Source organism: Trachurus trachurus (genome assembly GCF_905171665.1).
Source record: "Trachurus trachurus genome assembly, chromosome: 16".
Taxonomy (NCBI): domain Eukaryota; kingdom Metazoa; phylum Chordata; class Actinopteri; order Carangiformes; family Carangidae; genus Trachurus; species Trachurus trachurus.
In genome coordinates this window covers 25,746,264-25,766,064 of record NC_139902.1, presented here as the reverse complement: position 1 = coordinate 25,766,064, position 19,801 = coordinate 25,746,264, and the positions used below count along the sequence as shown (strand labels likewise).

Here is a 19,801-nt window from a genome sequence, read left to right as displayed (position 1 = left end):
CTTCCTATGCAACAGCCAAAGAGTAATCATCCTATCCCAGTATCATGTTGAGTAGCCTATTGATAGCTTTCATGTGACGTCACGGCCCGTATGGAACGCCCCCCTGGCGGTCAAAACAATCCACTTCCCCGCTGTCCGCGGATTAGGACAAGGCAGAAAAACACACACTGCTCCCTGCTGCTTCAAAAATACCGGTGTTATGGCCCAACTGGTGTCTGATTTAACTGGTTACCGAACCGAACAACAGCTGTGCTGCACTTCCGTCCGCAGATTTGTCACAAATTCACAAATAAAGCCGCAGTTCACATGTTAGTGCAGCCAATATGCGTCTGTGAGTGAACCTGTTCCGCCAACCTAGACATCAGCGCCACACTACTCTCACTAGTCTGCACAACACTGCACACTATGACAAAGCCTGTCATGTTAAAGTTACGAACTAATGGAAAACACTCTGAAAATACGCTAAACAACACCGGTCATCGTCCTCGCCGCGCCGCGGTCGGTCCCGACCCTCGTTACCGTGTCGCTGCCGCCGCGGGCGGTGCTGTTGCCGTGTCCGGTGGCGGGCGGTCCCGCCGGGTTACCATCGCCGCCGCCGCCGCCGGTCCTGCTGCTATCGGACCGCCGTCATCGTTGCCGTCGGTAGCGGTGCGTAGCAAAGCTCCGGGGGGAGGGGGGCAGCTGGTCACCGTGCAGCCCAGCTAAGGGCTCTGGTTTGTGGGTGAGAGGAGCAGGGAGCCTGGGCTCAGTGGGCTGGAGCTCAGCTGTGGAGCTCAGCGGAGCTGCGGTACCAGGACGGTGTTCCCGTACAGGAAAGTTACAGGTACATTTCTACCACTTCAATGAGTTCAGAAACATTATTTTAAGATAAAAAAAAAAAACTACAAAATGGGGCTTTTAATCAGAAACCAGTTGAGCCATAACACCGGAGGTATTGGTTGCAAGCGGTGGAGGATGATGACTCTCCACCAGGTAATACATCGCCCAACTGGAGCTTCGGCAGGGAACTGGTCATTTTAAACAGCTGGTATACAGCAGCTGGTGTTGAATATGGGTCACAAGTGCCCAAAACTTCAAAGTTGTTTTTATATCTTTCTTTCTCGGCCGCTGACAGATGATTTAAGTCATTACTCGGTTGTTTGTCCATAGAAAGTCCATTGCGGGGCCACTTTGGAATGTTGCTTTTTGACCGCCAGGCCCCTGGGACGTGACGTCAGTGAAAGCTATCAATAGCAGGGGTGGGGTATCAAATGTGCAGCCCGGGGGCCAATCCGGCCCTCATGATGAATTGGCCAAGTGTGAAAATTACATAGAGGACAGAAGAGGCATAATATTCTTGAAATTGCACAAAATTTTATCCAGCAATTTCAGGTTGTTCATAATATGTTTCGTAAAAAGATGGTCCATTAACTGTAAACATCTTTATAGGAAAATTTACCTCTGTTCTTTTTATTTATAGGTTTTCATGCTATTATTTTAATGGTCCGGCCCACTTGAGATCAAATTGTGCTGTTTTTTTTGCCCCTGAACTAAAATGAATAAGAGTTTCAGAAGTTATTATAAGGAGGCAGTACCAGAACTGATCGTAGAGGGCGCCAAGCTACTACACCGCTTGTGAGCCGTTTTTCCGACTGTCCCTGAACGCAGCACGAGTTCAGTGAAATAACCAGCAGGAGCAGTGAAGAGGGGAAATCTGTGGAGACTAGAGCAGCAGCAGCAGAGGCAGCAGCGGCGGCAGTGGCAGTAACACAGCTTCCTGGATGGAAACAAAACAGAAGAGACACCCACAAACACACACGCACGTACGGAGCAGCAGAGAGCAGCGAGCAGGACGCTTCAACAACATGGTTTCAGCTTTTCTCTTCTGAGCCTGGTGCTGCCTGCTGCGTGTGTGAGAAGCGTTGACAGCAAAGAAAGAAGGGCTTTTACAACAACAACAACAATAACAGCAGCAGCAGCAGCAGAAGACTGTCTCTCAACCAACACATGTGTGTGTGCCACAGTAATAGGAGCACTGCGGCTGTGGTGGATCTGGACTTGGGCAGCAGCTCCTACACCCAGTGGTCCACGAGAAAGGTAGGTCCCCCCACCACCTCTGTTGTGTGTGTATGTCTATGTCTGTGTGTGTCTATGTCTCTCTGTGTATGTGTGTGTGTCTCCTCTGCTCAGCTGGCTTTTGTCTGCTGCTGCTGCTGCTGCTGCTGGACCGAGGCCGTTTGTGAGTGTGTAAGTGTAATGAATGCGTCAGTGTTTCGGTTTTGACCTATGCGAGTATGCAACCTTGAGAGGGGATGATGCAGATGATGTGTCAGGTTTCATGTAAAGCTCTGTTTGATTGCACTGTTTAGTTGTCATACACTGGATATTACACTGTTGTTCAATGGTGAATATCAATATGGCTACTGCACTTTAAAAAAAAAAAAAAAAGAAGAAACCACCGACCATACCTTTAAATCAGATCAGCCCCCTGCACTGTTTTAAAAAAGTAGTGCAGCTGCACTTTAATGAAGGTGTGCTTCATTTCCTCCCTGCTGCTCTCTTTCAGCTTTATCTGCTCTTGTTTCAGACTCAACCCCCCCCCCCCCCAAAAAAAAGCACACGTACAGGTTATTGGGCCAGAAACAGGACAAGGAGAGTGACTGCAGCTGTGTGTGAATGATGCCGTATAAATGCTGCTAGTAGCCTACACACACAGACACACACACTCTCCCTGTGCACACTTGCCCAGCTGCCTCCTCTCCAGCACAGTAGCAGTCTGTGTTGTGTGAAAGCGGCAGCGGCAGCAGCAGCTTTTCACCGGGCAGATCTGGTTTTCCATCTCTGCCTCTCTGGGCAACAATGATGCTTTGATCCCCCCCAACAAACCCATGGCAGGAATGCCATCCTAAAGCCTTGATCCGTGAGGACTGCTAATCACTGAATGGTCAGCTCCACACCTAAAAAGGGACTGTTTGCACACACAAGGGCGTTTTGATTAATCATGAATAGCTGCTCCCAACCAACAGTGACGGTTTCGAGATTGAATGCCGGCTCTTATTCTCAGTTTGATTGGCTTTTTTTTTTTTTTTTTTTTTTCTTAAAGGGCAGGGAAGTCTGCAGTCAGGATGAGCTTTTCCAAGATCAGCATTGATACAAGGGGACTTTCCATTCAGGCGTGTGTTTGTCAGCGTTTCTACTGACTTGACATTTCAAATATTTAAATGTAGGCCCATGTGCAAACATTCAGGGGTGGGGTGCGTTCACACACCACGCTCAGTCCTCTTAAATCCAATCATTGCATCATGTCACCAGGATCAAATGATCATAAGGTGCTGATTAATTCAGCGTTTCATTATCAACTAAACTGCATAATATCTGTCACATAGAAAGGGGGACGACTGTCTTGTCAGTTGATTCATTCAAAGATGGACTCCCAGCCAGGTAATCAGGTTTGTCTGAAATGTAAAGTTGCTGTGTAATGACAGGCTTCACCCTGCTATTAAAACACACAGGACTTTCCGCACGGCAACAAGAAACCTGTTATTTTCCCTCGTGGAGGCCGTGGAGCCGGTTGTGTAGCACAGAGGGGAGGCTGGGCTGACAGCATTGTGGGATGATGACGTGCTGCTGCTGCTGCTGCTGCTGCTGCTGCTCGCTGGCTCGGCACGCCTGTCTGAGAGCAGTACAGGACAGGATACCCCATGACGGTGCAGAAATACCACCACCACACCATCAGTGGTCTGCACGTATGCCATCAGGGATCAATAGTAGACAATAAAAAAGCACTCACTGAAATATTTAGGGCACTGGTGGTGGTGGGGGTCAGTGGCAGTGGCTGTATCGAACCAAACTGCTCCCAAAGTTTTGGCCGGGGCCGGCTGAAAGAGAGAACACACAGTGTGTGTGGGATAATGTGTGATTTCAACAGACGCTTAGGCCACAGTGTGTGTGTTTGTGTTTTTAACGCCACTGTTTCCTGTGTGACCCTGTTCTGTGTCTAACCACTGTTATCTACGGGATTAATCACAAATCCGAGATTATGGCGTTATTATTTCTCATGCTTTTTGGGATTGGGAAGCCAAATCAAACCAAAAGGGATGATTTAAAAAACATTTTTGGTGACTTTAGTTAATGCCAGATTAGGCCTTTATTATCCACCCACCTCCGGCCTCTGCTGTCCCAAAATATGTAACTAGAGCACAAAGTCTGTCTGGTAACTAAAGACGGAAATCACAGATTGCATTCATGTCTGGCCCCGTAATTAAACTGTTTTTGTTTTTCTGACCTTTTTCAAGAAACATGAATGTCAATCTCTTCATTAGTCAGTGCACCACATGACTGCTCCAGAATGACGTACAGTAGGACCTCAGATCCTATCACAGGATTTTTCTCCAGACTTTCTGGGCCACAAGTGGATGAAATGCTAAAGACTTAAGGGACCCCCTTGTGTGCAATCATGAGGTTGAATGTTTTATGAATGAGCTGAACGAATTACTCTGTGATATTTATATGTTCCTCACAGGATAAAATTTGAAATCCTTGGTGATCCTTTGACTTTCCATCCAGCTCTTTGCCAAAGTTAAAAATACTAACACGTTGCATTAAGATCACAATCATGCCAGCAGCTACCACTACTGATCTAAATTTAGAAAGGAGAAACCTTGCATTGCTTTGGTTTATGACCAAACAACTGCAAAACTACAGTTGAGTCTACTACTACAATCACTAAACTTTTCACTAACGTCATGTTCAGGTCAAACCACTGCTGTGTGCTGGATGGTGACAGGGTGATTCTTAGTCTAATACACATTTTTTCATTTATTTCACCCAACCTTTGTCATCTACTGTAGCCTATATGTACAAGAGTTTTTACAAGATTAGAGTGAAGTTCCCCTCTTTTTCCATCCTTCTTGCTGGATGTTGACGTTACATACTTAACAAATATTCTGTAGCTCCATGAACCTCGATTTAAAGGAGACATATTCTGCCCGCTTTCCACAAATTTAAATAGTTCCCAGGTGTCTTAAAGACATATCTGTGGCATGCTTTTGGTCAAAATACCCCAAGGATCAAACATCACAGCTTTCTGTTTATACTCTCAAAAGAACAGCTGGTTTCAGTGCCTGTCCCTTTAAATGCAAATGAACCACTGCTTGCCCCGCCCCCATTTTACCGGTCCCAGGTAGGGGTGGGGTTATGCAAATTTGAATCCTTGTTACATCACTGGAAGACAACTGAGGGAACAGCTCGTAAAAAACATGTGGATTTCAACTTAGGGAGTCTGAACATTACAGATTTCTTTTGTAAATTCTCACATTGTGGGGGCTGGAAGGCAAGACAAACACCCAGATATATGTTAAAGAGCCTTCAAAAAGGGATATTTCCATAATATGTCCCCTTTATAACATGTTCAATTGATCGATTCTTCCTGTCAGAATGAGCGAGGGGCCTGTCGTTTTGACTGTAAGGGTTCGGTAAACACAGCCTCTGGAATTTGGCCTTGAATATGGAATCTATGGTACTTAATTAATTACAGCAACAACAACCAAAAACAACACATATGATGAGTAATCGATTGGTGCAATAATAACTACGCATAATTATATTTTGTTGGCACCACACCATCTTTGAATAATGACTAATTCATATCCGAGGCAGCGGGACAATGGCTGTGTTCTGCCACAGGGTCAAATGAAGTCGTCACAGTTGGTACATAATAAGTTACTGGAAGGAATGAGGTTCCAGAAATAAGGTGCGGTGTTGTAGTTATGTGAAGTGCTACAAAAGGAGCAGCACAAATAGACTTCTGCTGTTTCTGCTTCTAGGAATATGGAGGCTGTAGCTCCTCTCCGTCCCTAGCAGAAGTGCTAGGAGCAGCCTGATCCCTCCGGACTTCCCTCCTCCTCCTCCTCCTCCTCCTCCTCCTCCTCCTCCTCCTCCTCGCCTGCCTCGCCACCCTACATGGCCAGCAGGAGTCCCACCCTGACCCAGGATGCCAGGGACTCGGCACCCGGGACCCCCGAGGCCGGCGCCGCTGACTCCCAGCTGTCGCCCGAGGTCTTCTGCAAGCTGTGCCTCAGTGAGCACCCATCCGCAGCCACCAGGGAGCTGCGAAGCTGCAACTGCAGATTTTGCACAGCAGTAAGTCGAGACCTCTTGAGTGCATTTAAGATATTTACTCACTGGTAAATGGTATTTACTTACTTTTAAATAATGCTTTTTTTTTTTTTTAAATGTACACAATGGCTGCTATGGGAATAAAACCTGTGAACTTTTGTTACTGAAGCCGAATGGGAATCATCCGGGCTAAATTTAGAAATAAAAGCCTTTATCCTCTGCTTATATTGCTCATGTTTTTAGTCACTCTCTGTGGGCGGAGAGGATTTCACAAAAGATCCAACACCAGACTTTTTATTTTGGGGCAATTCAGGCAAATCTCCAGCGTATTAAAATTACTTGGAATGGGATGCTCCTCTTTATTGCGGCACCACTTCCTGCTTTAGGATCTTAAAATAGATCCTTTTTAGATCCTTTTTCTTTTGGGTGAATCTCGCATGTTGAAGTGAGTGAAGTGAAATGAAGCGATTTCAACACAGGACTGGCTTTCTCTCACATTGGTTCTCTTTAAATTGTCCCCAGACTTTTTTCTTTTTTTTTTTGAACTTTTGATGATTTGTCCAAGCTGTTTTTTTGTTTTGTTTTGTTCAGTTTTTTATAACAAGCCTCTTGGAGCTCGCAAACATCTCCTGGAAGTGGTTTCAAATGTGACAAAACTTTTAAAAACTAGTTTTAGTTTATTACTATCACAGAGTACACTGTTCAGGTCTGATACATGTATATAGAGACTGAGATGTTGCTGTTGTGCCCTGACACAGAAAGGTTGTCAGATAGTGGCAGGTGTTGTTAATCTGAGTCCATGCTAGCGAAGTTGTCAGCGTTGCACACACAAGGTCACACAGATAACACACAGGCACACGCACATACAGTACACAAGTGTCACAGGGGAGGAAGGAGGGACCTGGATACTTTAAAAGCCTGCTTATCAGTTGGACTGCATTGTGTAAACCTGAAATACTGTATCTTCTTGGGTCAAGTTCATGCAAACAGCCTATTGTTTATGGTTGTTCTTTTTTTTTTTTTTAAAGAATTCCAGTCCAGTTTATGGATGAGCAGTTCCTCATGTTATTAGAAAGCACACGATGAGCACGAGTTTGCTTTTAGCAGACTCATGTAAACACATTTATTCCTCAGCTTCCACAGAAAAGTGACATCTACATGTTTTTTTATTTTCTGTTCCTCTAAACTGTCTGGCCTTGTGCAATGTTTACACTGTTCCTCCCGGCCGTCCATATTTCGTGGCTGAGGTAACATATGACTTTTGACGTGTGATTGCTGAGAAGGAACTCGCGTTTATGTGACATTTAGCTTGACCTCTCAGTGGTCTTTGCATTTAATTACTACATTAATTTTGTCAATAGCAGATTCTCACATTTTGATCTGTTGTGTGTTTTTGTGTTTAAAATATATGATTATTACATGCAAGGGCGAGACCTTTGTGGTGCACTATATAGTACTACGGTTCAATATCTGTGTCTCCCTCTCTCCAGTGTTTGCAGCAGTATGTTCGACTGGCCATCATGGAGGGTGGGGGGGCACCCATCACCTGCCCAGATATGGCCTGCCAAAAGACCGGAGTGCTACTGGACCCTGAGGTATGTCCCGTTAAGAACCGATGATATGTAGGTCATGAGTGAAACCAAAAAAAGCAAGCGAGTCTGCAGACGCCATAAAATACAAAAATAATGTTGACGCACAAACTAAAAGGCTGTTTGAGGCGAACGTTTTTTGGGCTTCCTTCTTGGGAAACCTTCAGGAATATTCCTCGTGTTTCTCAGTTGCTGGCTCAACCACTTTGTTTCCAGTCCATAGCGCTGCGAGCCAAATTACAAATTTGGGCCTTCTGTTTTTAAAATTGTGTGGGCTGAATGATCCAAGTGTGTGTGTGTGTGTGTGTGTTGTGAAAATCCTGCCTTAACAACATTTCAGAGGAAATTCTCCTTGCTTTTTGCGTGTGAAGAGTGTGGTAATAATGTGGAGCAGTCAGACAGAAAGTGAAACTCCATGAGCTGTAGGACAACAAGCTTCGACATAATTAGTGTGTCAAAGATGAAGCATAACCTGCTGTTTCACAAACCAGTGGAAATTCTGCCACTCGCTTCCTCGTTTATAAATCTTCTTTAAGTGAAGCCTCTTGAACATTACTCATTGACCTTTAGTCCGAGTTATAATTGTTTTGATTTTTACAGTGGGTGCGTAAAGTATTCAGACCCCCTTCAATTTTTCACTGTTATGTTGCAACTTTTATGTTGAAATCAATAAAAGAAAAATTCCTCATCAATCTGCACCACACAGAATGTTTTGTGTAAACCTTGCCCAGATCTGTGTCTTGCTACAACTCTGCCTCTTGGGGCAGTTCCTTCGACCTTATGGATCTCATTTTGCTCTGATATGCACTGTGAGGCCTTTGTGTCTTTCCAAATCCTGTCCAAATCATTTCATTCAACACAGCTGGACTCAAATGAAGGTGATGAACAATCTCAAAGATGAATAAAAGAATTTAACAGCACCTGAATGACCTACTGTACAGCAAAGGATCTGAATACTTATGTTCTCGTGTTATTTCAGTTTTCAAATTCTGGGTTGTGCTGTGCTGTCGTTTATTTTTAAACCAAAGGTTTCACGCAAAATGTATTAGTCAGAGCTGAAACTGAGCAAACTATGACTAAGGTGCTTTTCCTTTGCTCTGTGATTGCAGATAGCCAGCCTGGCTGCAGCCGATCAGGTGGAGCTGTATCAGCGTCTGAAGTTTGAGAGAGGTAGGTGTCGTTGCATTTAGCATGCTGATGGCTGCTGACAGGCATGGGGGTTATTTCAGGTCACGCTTCAGCCGGGGGCATTAGTGTAATGCCTGACAGAGCTCCACATACCTACCTACCGTGGGACCTCCTGTATTATTCAGCAGGTTATTGAGACTGAACGGCTTTAACACTTTAACTCTTCTGAGAAATCTGAAGCAATGAACTCTCGATTGTACAGTAAAATGAAAATGCAGCCCGCCTATGGCCTGTGGTGTAACTGATCACACTTGTATTGCAGATATGTTTTGAAGGGAAATTCCCCTCTTGGTCCAGTGCTGGAGGCCTGGGGTATCTGTTGAAATAGGTTTCTTTCTGTTGACATTTACAAATTGCAAACTGAGCTCAGTTTGTCCTGCAGCTATATTGGTCTTTTCTAGTTGCGCAGAAGGCCTACCAATATGCTTTGCAGCACCAATCGCAGTTATTGTTTACTCATACCATAAATCATGAGACTGGTATCATTCGAAGCATGAATAAGTGCAAAGTCTAATGCCTGTTTCGAATATATGAGCTATGAGTCAGCCTGTAAAAGTGCTGGTTTTTGTTTTTGTTTTGAAGCACATCAGAGGTTTTGGGTTTGTTTTTTTTGCCGATTTCTTTCTGAGCATTTTACACTCGGACTATCCTTTCTTACAGTTCAGGAAATGAGAAACACGTGTTTTAGTTCGGTTTAGTTGTTGTTATGTTCTCTAGTCATGCAAGCCAGGGATTGCAGTGTCATTTGGTTGGTTGGTCTGTTCACCATTTTGGTCCAGTCTGAAATGTCTTATTGTGAAACACCTGTCACTATCACGTGTTTTTTTTAATCTTAGCAGCTAGCCCTGGCCTGCCTTGTCAGTTTATGAAAATTTAGCACGCCTTTGAGCACAATATGACCACTCACTGGTATCTATTTATCTATGAATCCATCATTGGACTGCTCCCCTCCTATTTGTCCACATATATGACACGGAAACAGTCTGATCGTAGCCTCCGGTCCCTGGACTACATCACGTTTACCATCCCCTCAGTCCGTACCGAACTTGGCAAAAAGGCGTTCTCCTCCGCTGCACCTGCAAACTGGAACATGCTCCAGCAGAGGCTGAAGCTGTCCAGCTTTATTCCTCTAGGGGACTTTCAAAATACTTCAAATTACTTGTAGGAAGGCTGGTGAGACGGTCTGTGGGGGGTCTGCACATGTACTTTACTAGCTTTATTCTTTTTTGCACTTTTGTAATTTGCATTAATTGTCTTAACGTTGGTGTTTTGTCTCTTGTACGTTCAGTTAGTCTGTAACTTTGTGTTTGCTGCTGTCTACCTACCTTCTCTTGTAAATGAGACCCTCAATGAGATTTTACCTGTATAAATAAAGGTAAATGAAAAAAAAAGACCTACAGCCTGCGCATTGTAGTGAGGCAGTGGTGGTTGAAGTGGTTTTAGGTTTGATCTACATACACAGATACATGAGAGTATTTTATCAGCCTGCAGGTTTAGATGTCAAACACGGTATTTGGGTGCCAACTAGCAGATGTTAACATGAAGTCAGGCTAAGCCAAGAATGTGCATGTTTAACATACCAGCTGACTATCAGCAAGCGTGGGCATCATTGTGAACAAGATAGCAGATGACCACAGGGCTGACCTGAGTACGCCTTAGTGGGATAGAGCACGGCACGCACATCCAAAGTATTGCAGGTGCAGACTAACAAACAAGTAGACTTTTGGAAAAAAAAGGGTGAAGTCTGCACACTGTCGTAGCTCCTCTAATGTTTATTGTAGGCTGCCCACTGACCTGGGTACAGCCCCACAGACTGGGATAGTGGTAAAGCATACTTATTTTGTATTTGTACCCACTTAATTTTTGTGTATGTGGAGAACTGTTACTGCATAACACATTGCTATAAGGTCGGTAGAGTGCAAGTAACTCTGATGGCTCACATACCTTATTTAACTTGGATGTGTTTTTTAGTGATTATTTGTCATTTCTTTTATCTTGTTCTCACTCCTCTGTTATTATCTCTCCTTTATTTCAACCCCATCTGGTTTTTACTGCTGTATATTAGCCCTGAGCACTGTCGTCACTTTATGTCTCCTGTTATATCTCCTGTGCTGTTTGTGAATGTTGTTTAATGTTTGATGAGGCTGATTAACTGCAAATTAACCAAAGGCTATAAATAAAGTAACCTTGACCTTGACCCTTGTCCTCAAGCGGGGGAAGTAGAGTGAGGAGCAGTCAAAAAAACAACAACAAAAAACTAGTGTTATTACAGTCTTGTCTTCAAGGCTGCTTTTAAGGATTGTTTTCATTATTATATTAATCTGATCACTTGATTTTCTTGTCTCCCAAAGATATTCATGATTTACAGTGATATAGAAGAGAGAAAAAAACATCCAATCATCCCATTTGTGAACCAGCAATGAAACACGACTCATTTGTTTTTGTTTTTTTCATCTTTTCTTTCTGCAGGAGTGAAGTTGGACCCCAGTAAAGCCTGGTGCCCGGTGATGGAGTGCCAGGCGGTGTGCACGGTGCAGCCGAGCACCGAGGGCCAGCCCACCGCCGTGCCCTGCCTCACCTGCCACACCGTCTTCTGCTCCGGCTGCCGAGGGCCGTGGCAGGACGGCCACACCTGCCCCGAGCGCCAGCCCATGATGTCACTGCCCACTCCCTCACATGAAAGCAGGTCAGTCAAGGGGGTGTGCTGCCTGTTTGGTTTAGTCAGAGATGGACAGAGATGGATGGAGTACTCCACCCCAGTACTTGAGTAAGAGTACAAATACTGCTGGTCAAAATTTACTCCGTTACAAGTAAAAGTAGCTCAGTTGACATGTTACTTGAGTAAGAGTAAAAAAGTACATGCTTTTAAAGGTACTTAAGTATCCAAAAGTACATGCTTTTAAATTTACTTTAAGTAAAAATAAGAGTAAGAGTAAATTTCTTATTTTTCACATCAATGAATTACTATATTTTTTTTCTAAATGAATTAAAGGAGCTTTTAACTCTTGTTTCTGAGAATGAACTCTTTGAAAGCAGCTGCACTGATGTGCTGCTTTTAGGGGTTAGGGTTTCCTTCTTTGACAAACACAGCTTGTGTCCAATAGGATTTTAGAAAAAGACCTGAAAGTAACAAGTATTTTTCAGCCTTCCTAGAAATTAACTTGTAGTAAGTAAAGTAAGTAAGTAAAAATATTTGTCTTGGAAATGTATTCAAGTAAGAGTAATAAGTACCAAAGAAATCTAATACTCAAGTAAAGTACAAATCCTCTGGATATCAAGTACAGTACTCAAGTAAATTTACTCCGTTACTGTCCACCACTGGGTTTAGTTTAGTCACCCACCCACCGGCCCGCCCACCGCCCACCACCCGCTGCCCGAGGCCACACAGTCTGAGCTGCACTGTGAAGACGACACTGTGCTGAAAGCAGGATGAGTGTGTGAGTTCATACTGAGTGTGTGTCCACAAAGAGTCACTTGTTACCACTGTAAACAGAGATGTAACTCATGATGATGACATCAATTGCTTTTATTGATCATTTAAATTCTAAAAAGCTGATACATGTTTGTTCTTTTATTACCTTTTCGAATCCATTATTTTATTTTATGAGGGGGAAACCCACCCCTTCTATGTAATCTCCTGTGGCAGCGATGTGCATATTGGATGGATCGTATTATATAAGTGATGTGTAGTTGCTCCTCTCCCTGTGCGGCCTGCAGGCTGAGCACAAACATTATTTCAGGATTAATAGCCAAGTATTCCTCAGCAGTGCCCTCTGTGTAGTCCCCCGATGTTCACTTACATTACTGAGCCGCGGCGCTGCCAGTCGGACCGATGCCATCGGAGAGTCGCTGAGTTATATTGGTATTCAATTGTCTCTGTGCCAAAGGGAGATGAAGGATGAGCACCGAACTAATTAGTCCACTGTACAGACTGTGAGGCTGTGGTTGCTGTGAACGGTGCTGGATGTGGAGGAGAGTGCAGACGTGGCCAGAGAGTGGTTTTGGGTTTGATCTCAAGAACATGATATGAATTTACCAGCTTCCAGGTTTAGTCATCAAAACATGGTGTTATTGTACCGGACCTGTAGCCAGGATTTTACAGATACCCCTTGTTTTTTTTGACTAGCTATAAAAAAAGTGTATAATTTCATTAGATTTTCATATATTTTATGTATTAATTCAGCTCATTTTGAAGCTCTGCTTTCCCTAGGCCGATGCAGAGCTGCTTCTTCTGTGTCACGTCAGTTCAATGTTCTTGTTAACCACTTTCACTTTCAGTCTGAGAGAAGCTGTTGTTTCCTTGTTGGTTTGTGGCAAGTCACATTACCCTATCACCATATTTTTTCAGTTGATGAAGTAGCCACAGCAGCAGTTTAAGGAAGCAGTTTAAATAGTTTCACATAGACATCTTGTCGCCTTTTATGCTTTAATTACCTTGATTGGCCTGTTTGCTCGCTGGCTCGCTCCATCCATCCAGGGAGAGAGCATCCGCCGCTGCACCAGATCTGTTTTAATCTCTAATAAAATTGGTGACGTGCGCGGGGACGCAGAGACCCCCCAAAGCGCCAAAGCTGTTCTCATGTGAAAGTTAAGTGAAGTGAGTCGAGCTCTTACAAACATTTTCACATTATCTGTCCGGCACCAAACAACAGACACCTCAGTTCCCCTTAGGAGTTAAACAGACAGTGAGGAGGACCGCTTTTACTTTCACAGATGATATAAAGACGTCAGCTTGTGTTAGTGTTAGTGTTCACAGGTTTGGTTTAGCCAAACAAATCAGTTGAAGTAGGTTTAAAGGCATTTTGTGGGACATTTCTTTGTTATGTGTGTGATGCTTTGTATAGCACAGCCACAGGAACACCTCCGGTTGCCAGTATAGTCGCTCTGGCTCTGAATTGTACTCAGAGAATCCCTCCTTCATACCTTTGCCTCCCAAAATAATTAGCCCAGCTCAAAGTGAGCACTGACCCCCTCGCTCTGCTGCTAAATAAAGATTTCACACTCTGTCTGGAGACTCCTGAGGCCTTCATGGCTTCATACTCTCAACACGACTAACTGCATACCTGCTTTCTCCCGTGTCTCTCTCTCTCCATCCACAGCCAATCCGACATGCCCATCAAACAGTGTCCCATGTGCGGCGTCTACATCGAGAGGAACCAGGGCTGTGCACAGATGCTGTGTAAAAGCTGCAAACACACCTTCTGCTGGTACTGTCTGCAGAATCTGGATGTGAGTCCCACTGCAACCCCACACCTCACACACACTATAATCAGACTTTTTTTAATTAAAGGGATAGTTCAACCTTCTGGCAAATTGGCCCATCGCCATAATCGCTATAGTCATAGCAGTAGCTTTGTTACCTTTAATTGTCGGTGCAAGCTATTTTTAGAACGGCAGAACAGAGCCGTGAGCTGCTCAGAGCTACGCTACGGAGGCTAATGGGATTTCTTGGTTTCCCTCATCAAACTCATCACACATACACAATCCAACAACTCCAAAACGCTCTGGTGGACAAGTTGTGACCTGCACATTCACCACGCTATGAGATAATAACAGAACGTTACCAGACAGAGTTGTTTTTGAGGTAAATGCAGAGACTGCTTGATGAAAAACTGCCCCCGACAGGAACACACATCAGCAGTTTTGCATTAATTTACCTCTAAAACAACTCTGTCTCGTAACGTTCTGTTATTATCTCATAGAGTGGTGAATGTGCAGGTCACAACTTGTCCACCAGAGCGTTTTGGAGTTGTTGGATTGTGTATTTGATGAGTTTGATGAGAGAAACCAAGAAATCCCATGAGCCTCCTTAGCGTAGCTCTGAGCAGCTCACGGCTCTGCTCTGCCGTTCTAAAAAATAGCTTGCACCGACAAATAAAGGTAATGAACCTACTGCTATGACTATAGGGATTATGGCAATGGGCCAATTTGCCAAAATGTTGAACTATCCCTTTAAGTTAAAAAAAACATCTCAGTCTCACTGTCTTGTTTGAAGATGCTCTGTGTTTTGTAGATTTCCAGTCTCAGCATGTGTGTGTTTTGTAAATACAGGGCGATATCTTCTTGAGGCATTATGATAAGGGACCGTGCAGAAACAAGCTGGGACACTCCAGGGCCTCTGTGATGTGGAACAGAGCGCAGGTGAGGCCACGCAGCAGACACCACACAGCAGACAGACACACAGTATTAATTTCAGGGGGTGGGGATGGGATGAGGTGGGGTGGGGGGGTTGTGGTGACGCAGTCATTGTCTGTGTGGATTAGCCCGCAGCGCCGCCCCGGCCATGAGCGGTTGTTGTTGTTCCATGCATGGGTTTGATTTTAGTAAAACTGTTCCATCACACCACCAGGAATTGGACTCAGGCCCAGATGAACTGTTTGACTGTCAGTTCACTTCAGTCTCTGTTGAAACACTTGCTGCTGAGGACAATAGAAGAACTGACACTGCGTAGCGAGCGAAGCCTCAGTGAAACAATCATTAGCTCCGTTTTGTTTATCAGCTGCTACTTGAAGCCTTTTTTTAATGCATTTTCCCCGTGAAGTCTTGTTTTTAGCTCGTTGTTGTCAGTGGTTTGTTGTTCTCCAACCGGCGTGCCCAAATAATCCTTCGTCAGACAAAAAAGCTGAACTAATCCCGGCATTAATCTCAAGTTTCGCCCCCCCGTCGTGACGTCACCCACTCGGCAAAACAATCACAATTGGCTGCCAGACCTACTTTTCCGTCCACTTTCCCCCGGCTGCTTCGGTGCCATTCTCACATGATTAGTATCAAGTTTGTAAGGTCATTGTGTCCCGGCGTGCCTGCGTTTGTTAAAGTGTTTTGTGAAGGTTTGTCGAGGCACAACGGCGCGGTTGTTTCCTTGGAGCACAGCTCATGGCAGACTCGGTCACACCCTTGCTTAACAGGTCCTTTAGGTTTTACAATCTGCTTGTCACGAATTCCTCCGGCCACGGTAACTCCCTCTGAGCTGCTTCCAAACACTGCGGCACATGAACGGAGCGTTCTGCTCCACTTGTACATTGTACATTGACTAAATTTAGATGTGAATTACGTGCTATACGACTACACTTACTACCGGTTCACACAACATGGCCAAAAGTATATGGACACTGTGAATAATAGTCGTGAGGTAGCGAGATCAGCTGTATTTGGGGCACTTAAGTCTTGGCTCGTGTTCCCATTCGTTCATCCCACACAGGTGTTGGATCGGCTCAGTTGCTACAAGTCAAGTTCTTTCTATTCGCACCAAATTTGGAAAAAAAAACCATGTTCAACAGCAGGAAAGAGCCCTCCGAAGAATTGTTACCACAAAGTTGGAAGCGCACTTAAAAATGTTGTTGTATAATTTAGCTCCAAGTTTTTTCTTTTATTAGAACTGAGGAGCTCGGCCCAGACCAGTAAAAAAAAAAAAAAAAGTATGTGAACAAGGGGTGTCCGCTTGTGCCATAAAGCGGCCTCCCCTCATTATGTAAAGTGCTGCAGTATTACACACTGTACATTTTATAATCTTACTAACCTAATGGAGAATTCAGTGCAGAGACGCAGGCCGAGGGAATTTGTCTAACAGCACGGATATATAACAGTGATTTGTTGGTGCAGAAATTAAAAGGGGAGTGAAGCAAAGTAATAAAGTTGCAGACTATAAAACTAAAACATCTGTTGAAAACCAGAGATCGTTCTTCCGTGGCTTTGCCCTCTGAGTGAGCGGACTATTGTTAAATGACATCTTTTTGTGGCTTTGTTGTCGCTGTTCTTCCATCAGGTTGTGGGAATCCTGGTGGGCGTCAGCATCATCGTGCTGGTGACGTCTCCTCTGCTGCTGCTGGCCTCTCCCTGCATCCTCTGCTGCGTCTGCAAACCCTGCAGAGGCAAGAAGAAGAAGAAGAGGAAGAGCGACCTCGGCCAGCCGGACTCCTCCACATCCTAACGGCTCCTCCTCCTCCTCCTCCTCATTGGCCCGGTCCGGGGGAAAACCAACAAGCGCATGTGCAAATCGTGGAAAAACGAATAAACTTTTTTGAACAATGGAGCACTTTTTTTCCCCCCCTGTAACTCTGGACGCCTCAGCAGCAGGAAGAAGGGGGGGGGATGGCGTTGACGGTGGAAGTGTAAATACGAAGAGAATGAATGTAACTCACTCATGTAGATGTGGACAGATGCACAACAAGTTGTAAGGGGGGAAGACGGTGAGAGTTTTCTGTAGCGAGGGCTCTCGATCTTTCTCTATCTTTCTTTCTTTCTCTCTTTTCTTCTCTCTTTCTCTTTCTCACAAGTTGTAAGGGGGAAGGCGGTGAGAGTTTTCTGTAGCAAGGGCTCTCGATCTTTCTCTATCTTTCTTTCTCTCTTTTCTTCTCTCTTTCTCTTTCCCACACACACATGCAGTTAAAAGTGCAATGCCACCCTCATGTGCCAAATGTCATGATGCCAAACGACAGGCGTTAGGTGCTCAAGTGCCTCACTCTTCAGTGCCTGGTGCTTGGTTGTATTTGCTTTGCCTTCCATTCTATCCTTAATTATCTTATGCAAAAAAATGTGAGCATTATGAAAATGGACAACCGTCAGTCAGGATCTCACAGGGTTGTAAAGTCCCTAAAAAATAAAAAATAAAATAAAAAAACAGCAAGACATTCTTTCATACTGGTAGAAGGCAAATGGCATCATGTGTGCACTGTATATTCTATACCGATATGAATTATGATAGGGCTTCTGTGGTGCACAGAGAACTTTTCTTCTGCGAATGTTTGGTGTCTCCACCTGGCGTATGTTCCAGACCAAAGGCTCGAAAGGATAATGTGTACTTTTCTACAGTGTGTTACTTATGGTATGTATTTATGATTTATGTGTGTATGGTATCATTTCTACATTTCTGTTGATGTTTCTGCATCAGATATTTTATAAAAAAAAAAGAAGAAAAAAAAAGAAAGCGCCATTGTAATGAAAATAAACACACTGTATGGAACCCATTGGTGTCTTATTTACAGTTTCATGGCTCATTTCCTCACTTTTGTCCTTGTAAAAAAACAAAAACAAAAAAAGGTCACAAGGGCATTAAAGGTTGACAGTACAGAAGTGAAAATGTGTTGTTTTCCAGAGAGAAATTTAAAATTCACTACCAACTATGGAGAAAGAAAAGACAGAAATGATGCAAATCGTAGTAAATGCCAAAAAAGGAGAATCAAATGAATACCTGTAGAATGGTTTAAGGAAGTGTAATTTAACCTTGAGCTGGTTAATATGTTATAGTTTCACTTTCTTTCTTTCTTTTTTTTTTTTTACATGGACTAACCCATAACAATCAACAGCACATTCAAGACAAGTCAAAAACAACAAACAATGCTGATATGACATACAGTCATATAAACATTAGGCTATATTATTATTACATTAAGCGATACACACTGTACCTTGAGCCAGTTAGCCCTGGGAAATATTTTCTATTTTTTTCAGAGAGAAATTTAAAATTCATTACCAGCTATGGAGAAAGAAAAGCAGAAATGATGCAAATCTTAGTAAATGCCAAAAAAGGAGAATACCTGGAGAATGGTTTAAGGAAGTGTAATTTAACCTTGAGCTGGTTAATATGTTATAGTTTCACTTTACTAACCCATAACAATCAACAGCACATTCAAGACAAGTGAAAAACAACAAATAACAATTCCTGATATGACATATACAGTCATAAAAACATTATATTATTATTACATTAGTGATACATACTGTACCTTGAGCCATTTAGCCCTGGGAAATATTTTCTTCTTTTTTTTCCCAGAGAGAAATTTAAAATTCACTACCAATTATGGAGAAAGAAAAGACAGAAATGATGCAAATCTGAGTAAATGCCAAAAAAGGAGAATCAAATGAATACCTGGAGAATGGTTTAAGGAAGTGTAATTTAACCCTGAGCTGGTTAATATGTTATAGTTTCACTTTCTTTTTTCTTTTAACGTGGACTAACCCATAACAATCAACAGCACATTCAAGACAAGTGAAAAACAACAAACAATGACTCCTGATATGACATATAGTCATATAAACATTAGGCTATATTATTATTACATTAAGCGATACATACTGTACCTCGAGCCATTTCCTGGGAAATATTTTCTTCTTCTTTTTTTTCAGAGAGAAATTTAAAATTCACCACCAATTATGGAGAAAGAAAAGACAGAAATGATGCAAATCTTAGTAAATGCCAAAAAAGGAGAATCACAAATACCTGGAGAATGGTTTAAGGAAGTGTAATTTAACCTTGAGCTGGTTAATATGTAATTGTTTCACTTTCAACACGTAACAATGGACAGCACATTCAAGACAAGTGTAACACAACACACAATTCCTGAAAATCTCACAGTCATATAAACATTATCATTATATTATATGGTAGATATCTCATTTTGCCCTGGGGAATATGGCATATTCCCCTGAAATATTTTCTATCACAAAAAAGTAGAGAGAGAGAATCAGTAGTATTTAAATCAAATGTAAAATACTGAAAAGTCATCACCTGTCTGCACACCACTTTCTTTATTTACCTGAAACCATGAAACCAAGTTTATAAACAAACAGGAAAACTCCATAATTTAGGATACACCTTTAAACTAACATCCAGTAGGCTATATTGAGCTGTTTCCTCCCAGCAGGAATAATATGGCAGTGGGTTCAAATGCACAAAATGATGATTCATACCCAATTGGTTTTACTGAATAATTTAGAAGATAGGCTATATTTATTTGTATATTTTCTAAAACTTTATTGGCATTTTATGTTTTTGTTGTATTTTGTGTGAATCTATAATGTGATTATACTGGGTGGTTGTGAGATACACACAGTACATCAAAATGCCTTTTTAGGCAATACCTGTGATTGCCCTGTTGTCATGTGATTGACTGACCTTTACTTTTGCTGGTACAGTGCTACTGTATTTGCGC

General features: G+C 43.1%; 1 protein-coding gene across 1 annotated transcript; it reads left to right on the top strand.

The window, feature by feature from the left end:
• The first annotated feature begins 1,705 nt into the window (after window positions 1-1,705).
• rnf144b (ring finger protein 144B) lies at window positions 1,706-17,814 on the top strand. The gene is made up of 8 exons (XM_083989579.1): window positions 1,706-2,076; window positions 5,805-6,120; window positions 7,587-7,691; window positions 8,795-8,855; window positions 11,343-11,559; window positions 13,973-14,102; window positions 14,925-15,014; window positions 16,636-17,814. Exons 2-8 carry the CDS (start codon window positions 5,941-5,943, stop codon window positions 16,798-16,800), a joined length of 948 nt encoding a protein of 315 aa, XP_083845705.1. The 5' UTR covers window positions 1,706-2,076; window positions 5,805-5,940; the 3' UTR covers window positions 16,801-17,814.
• The last annotated feature ends 1,987 nt before the right edge of the window (window positions 17,815-19,801 follow it).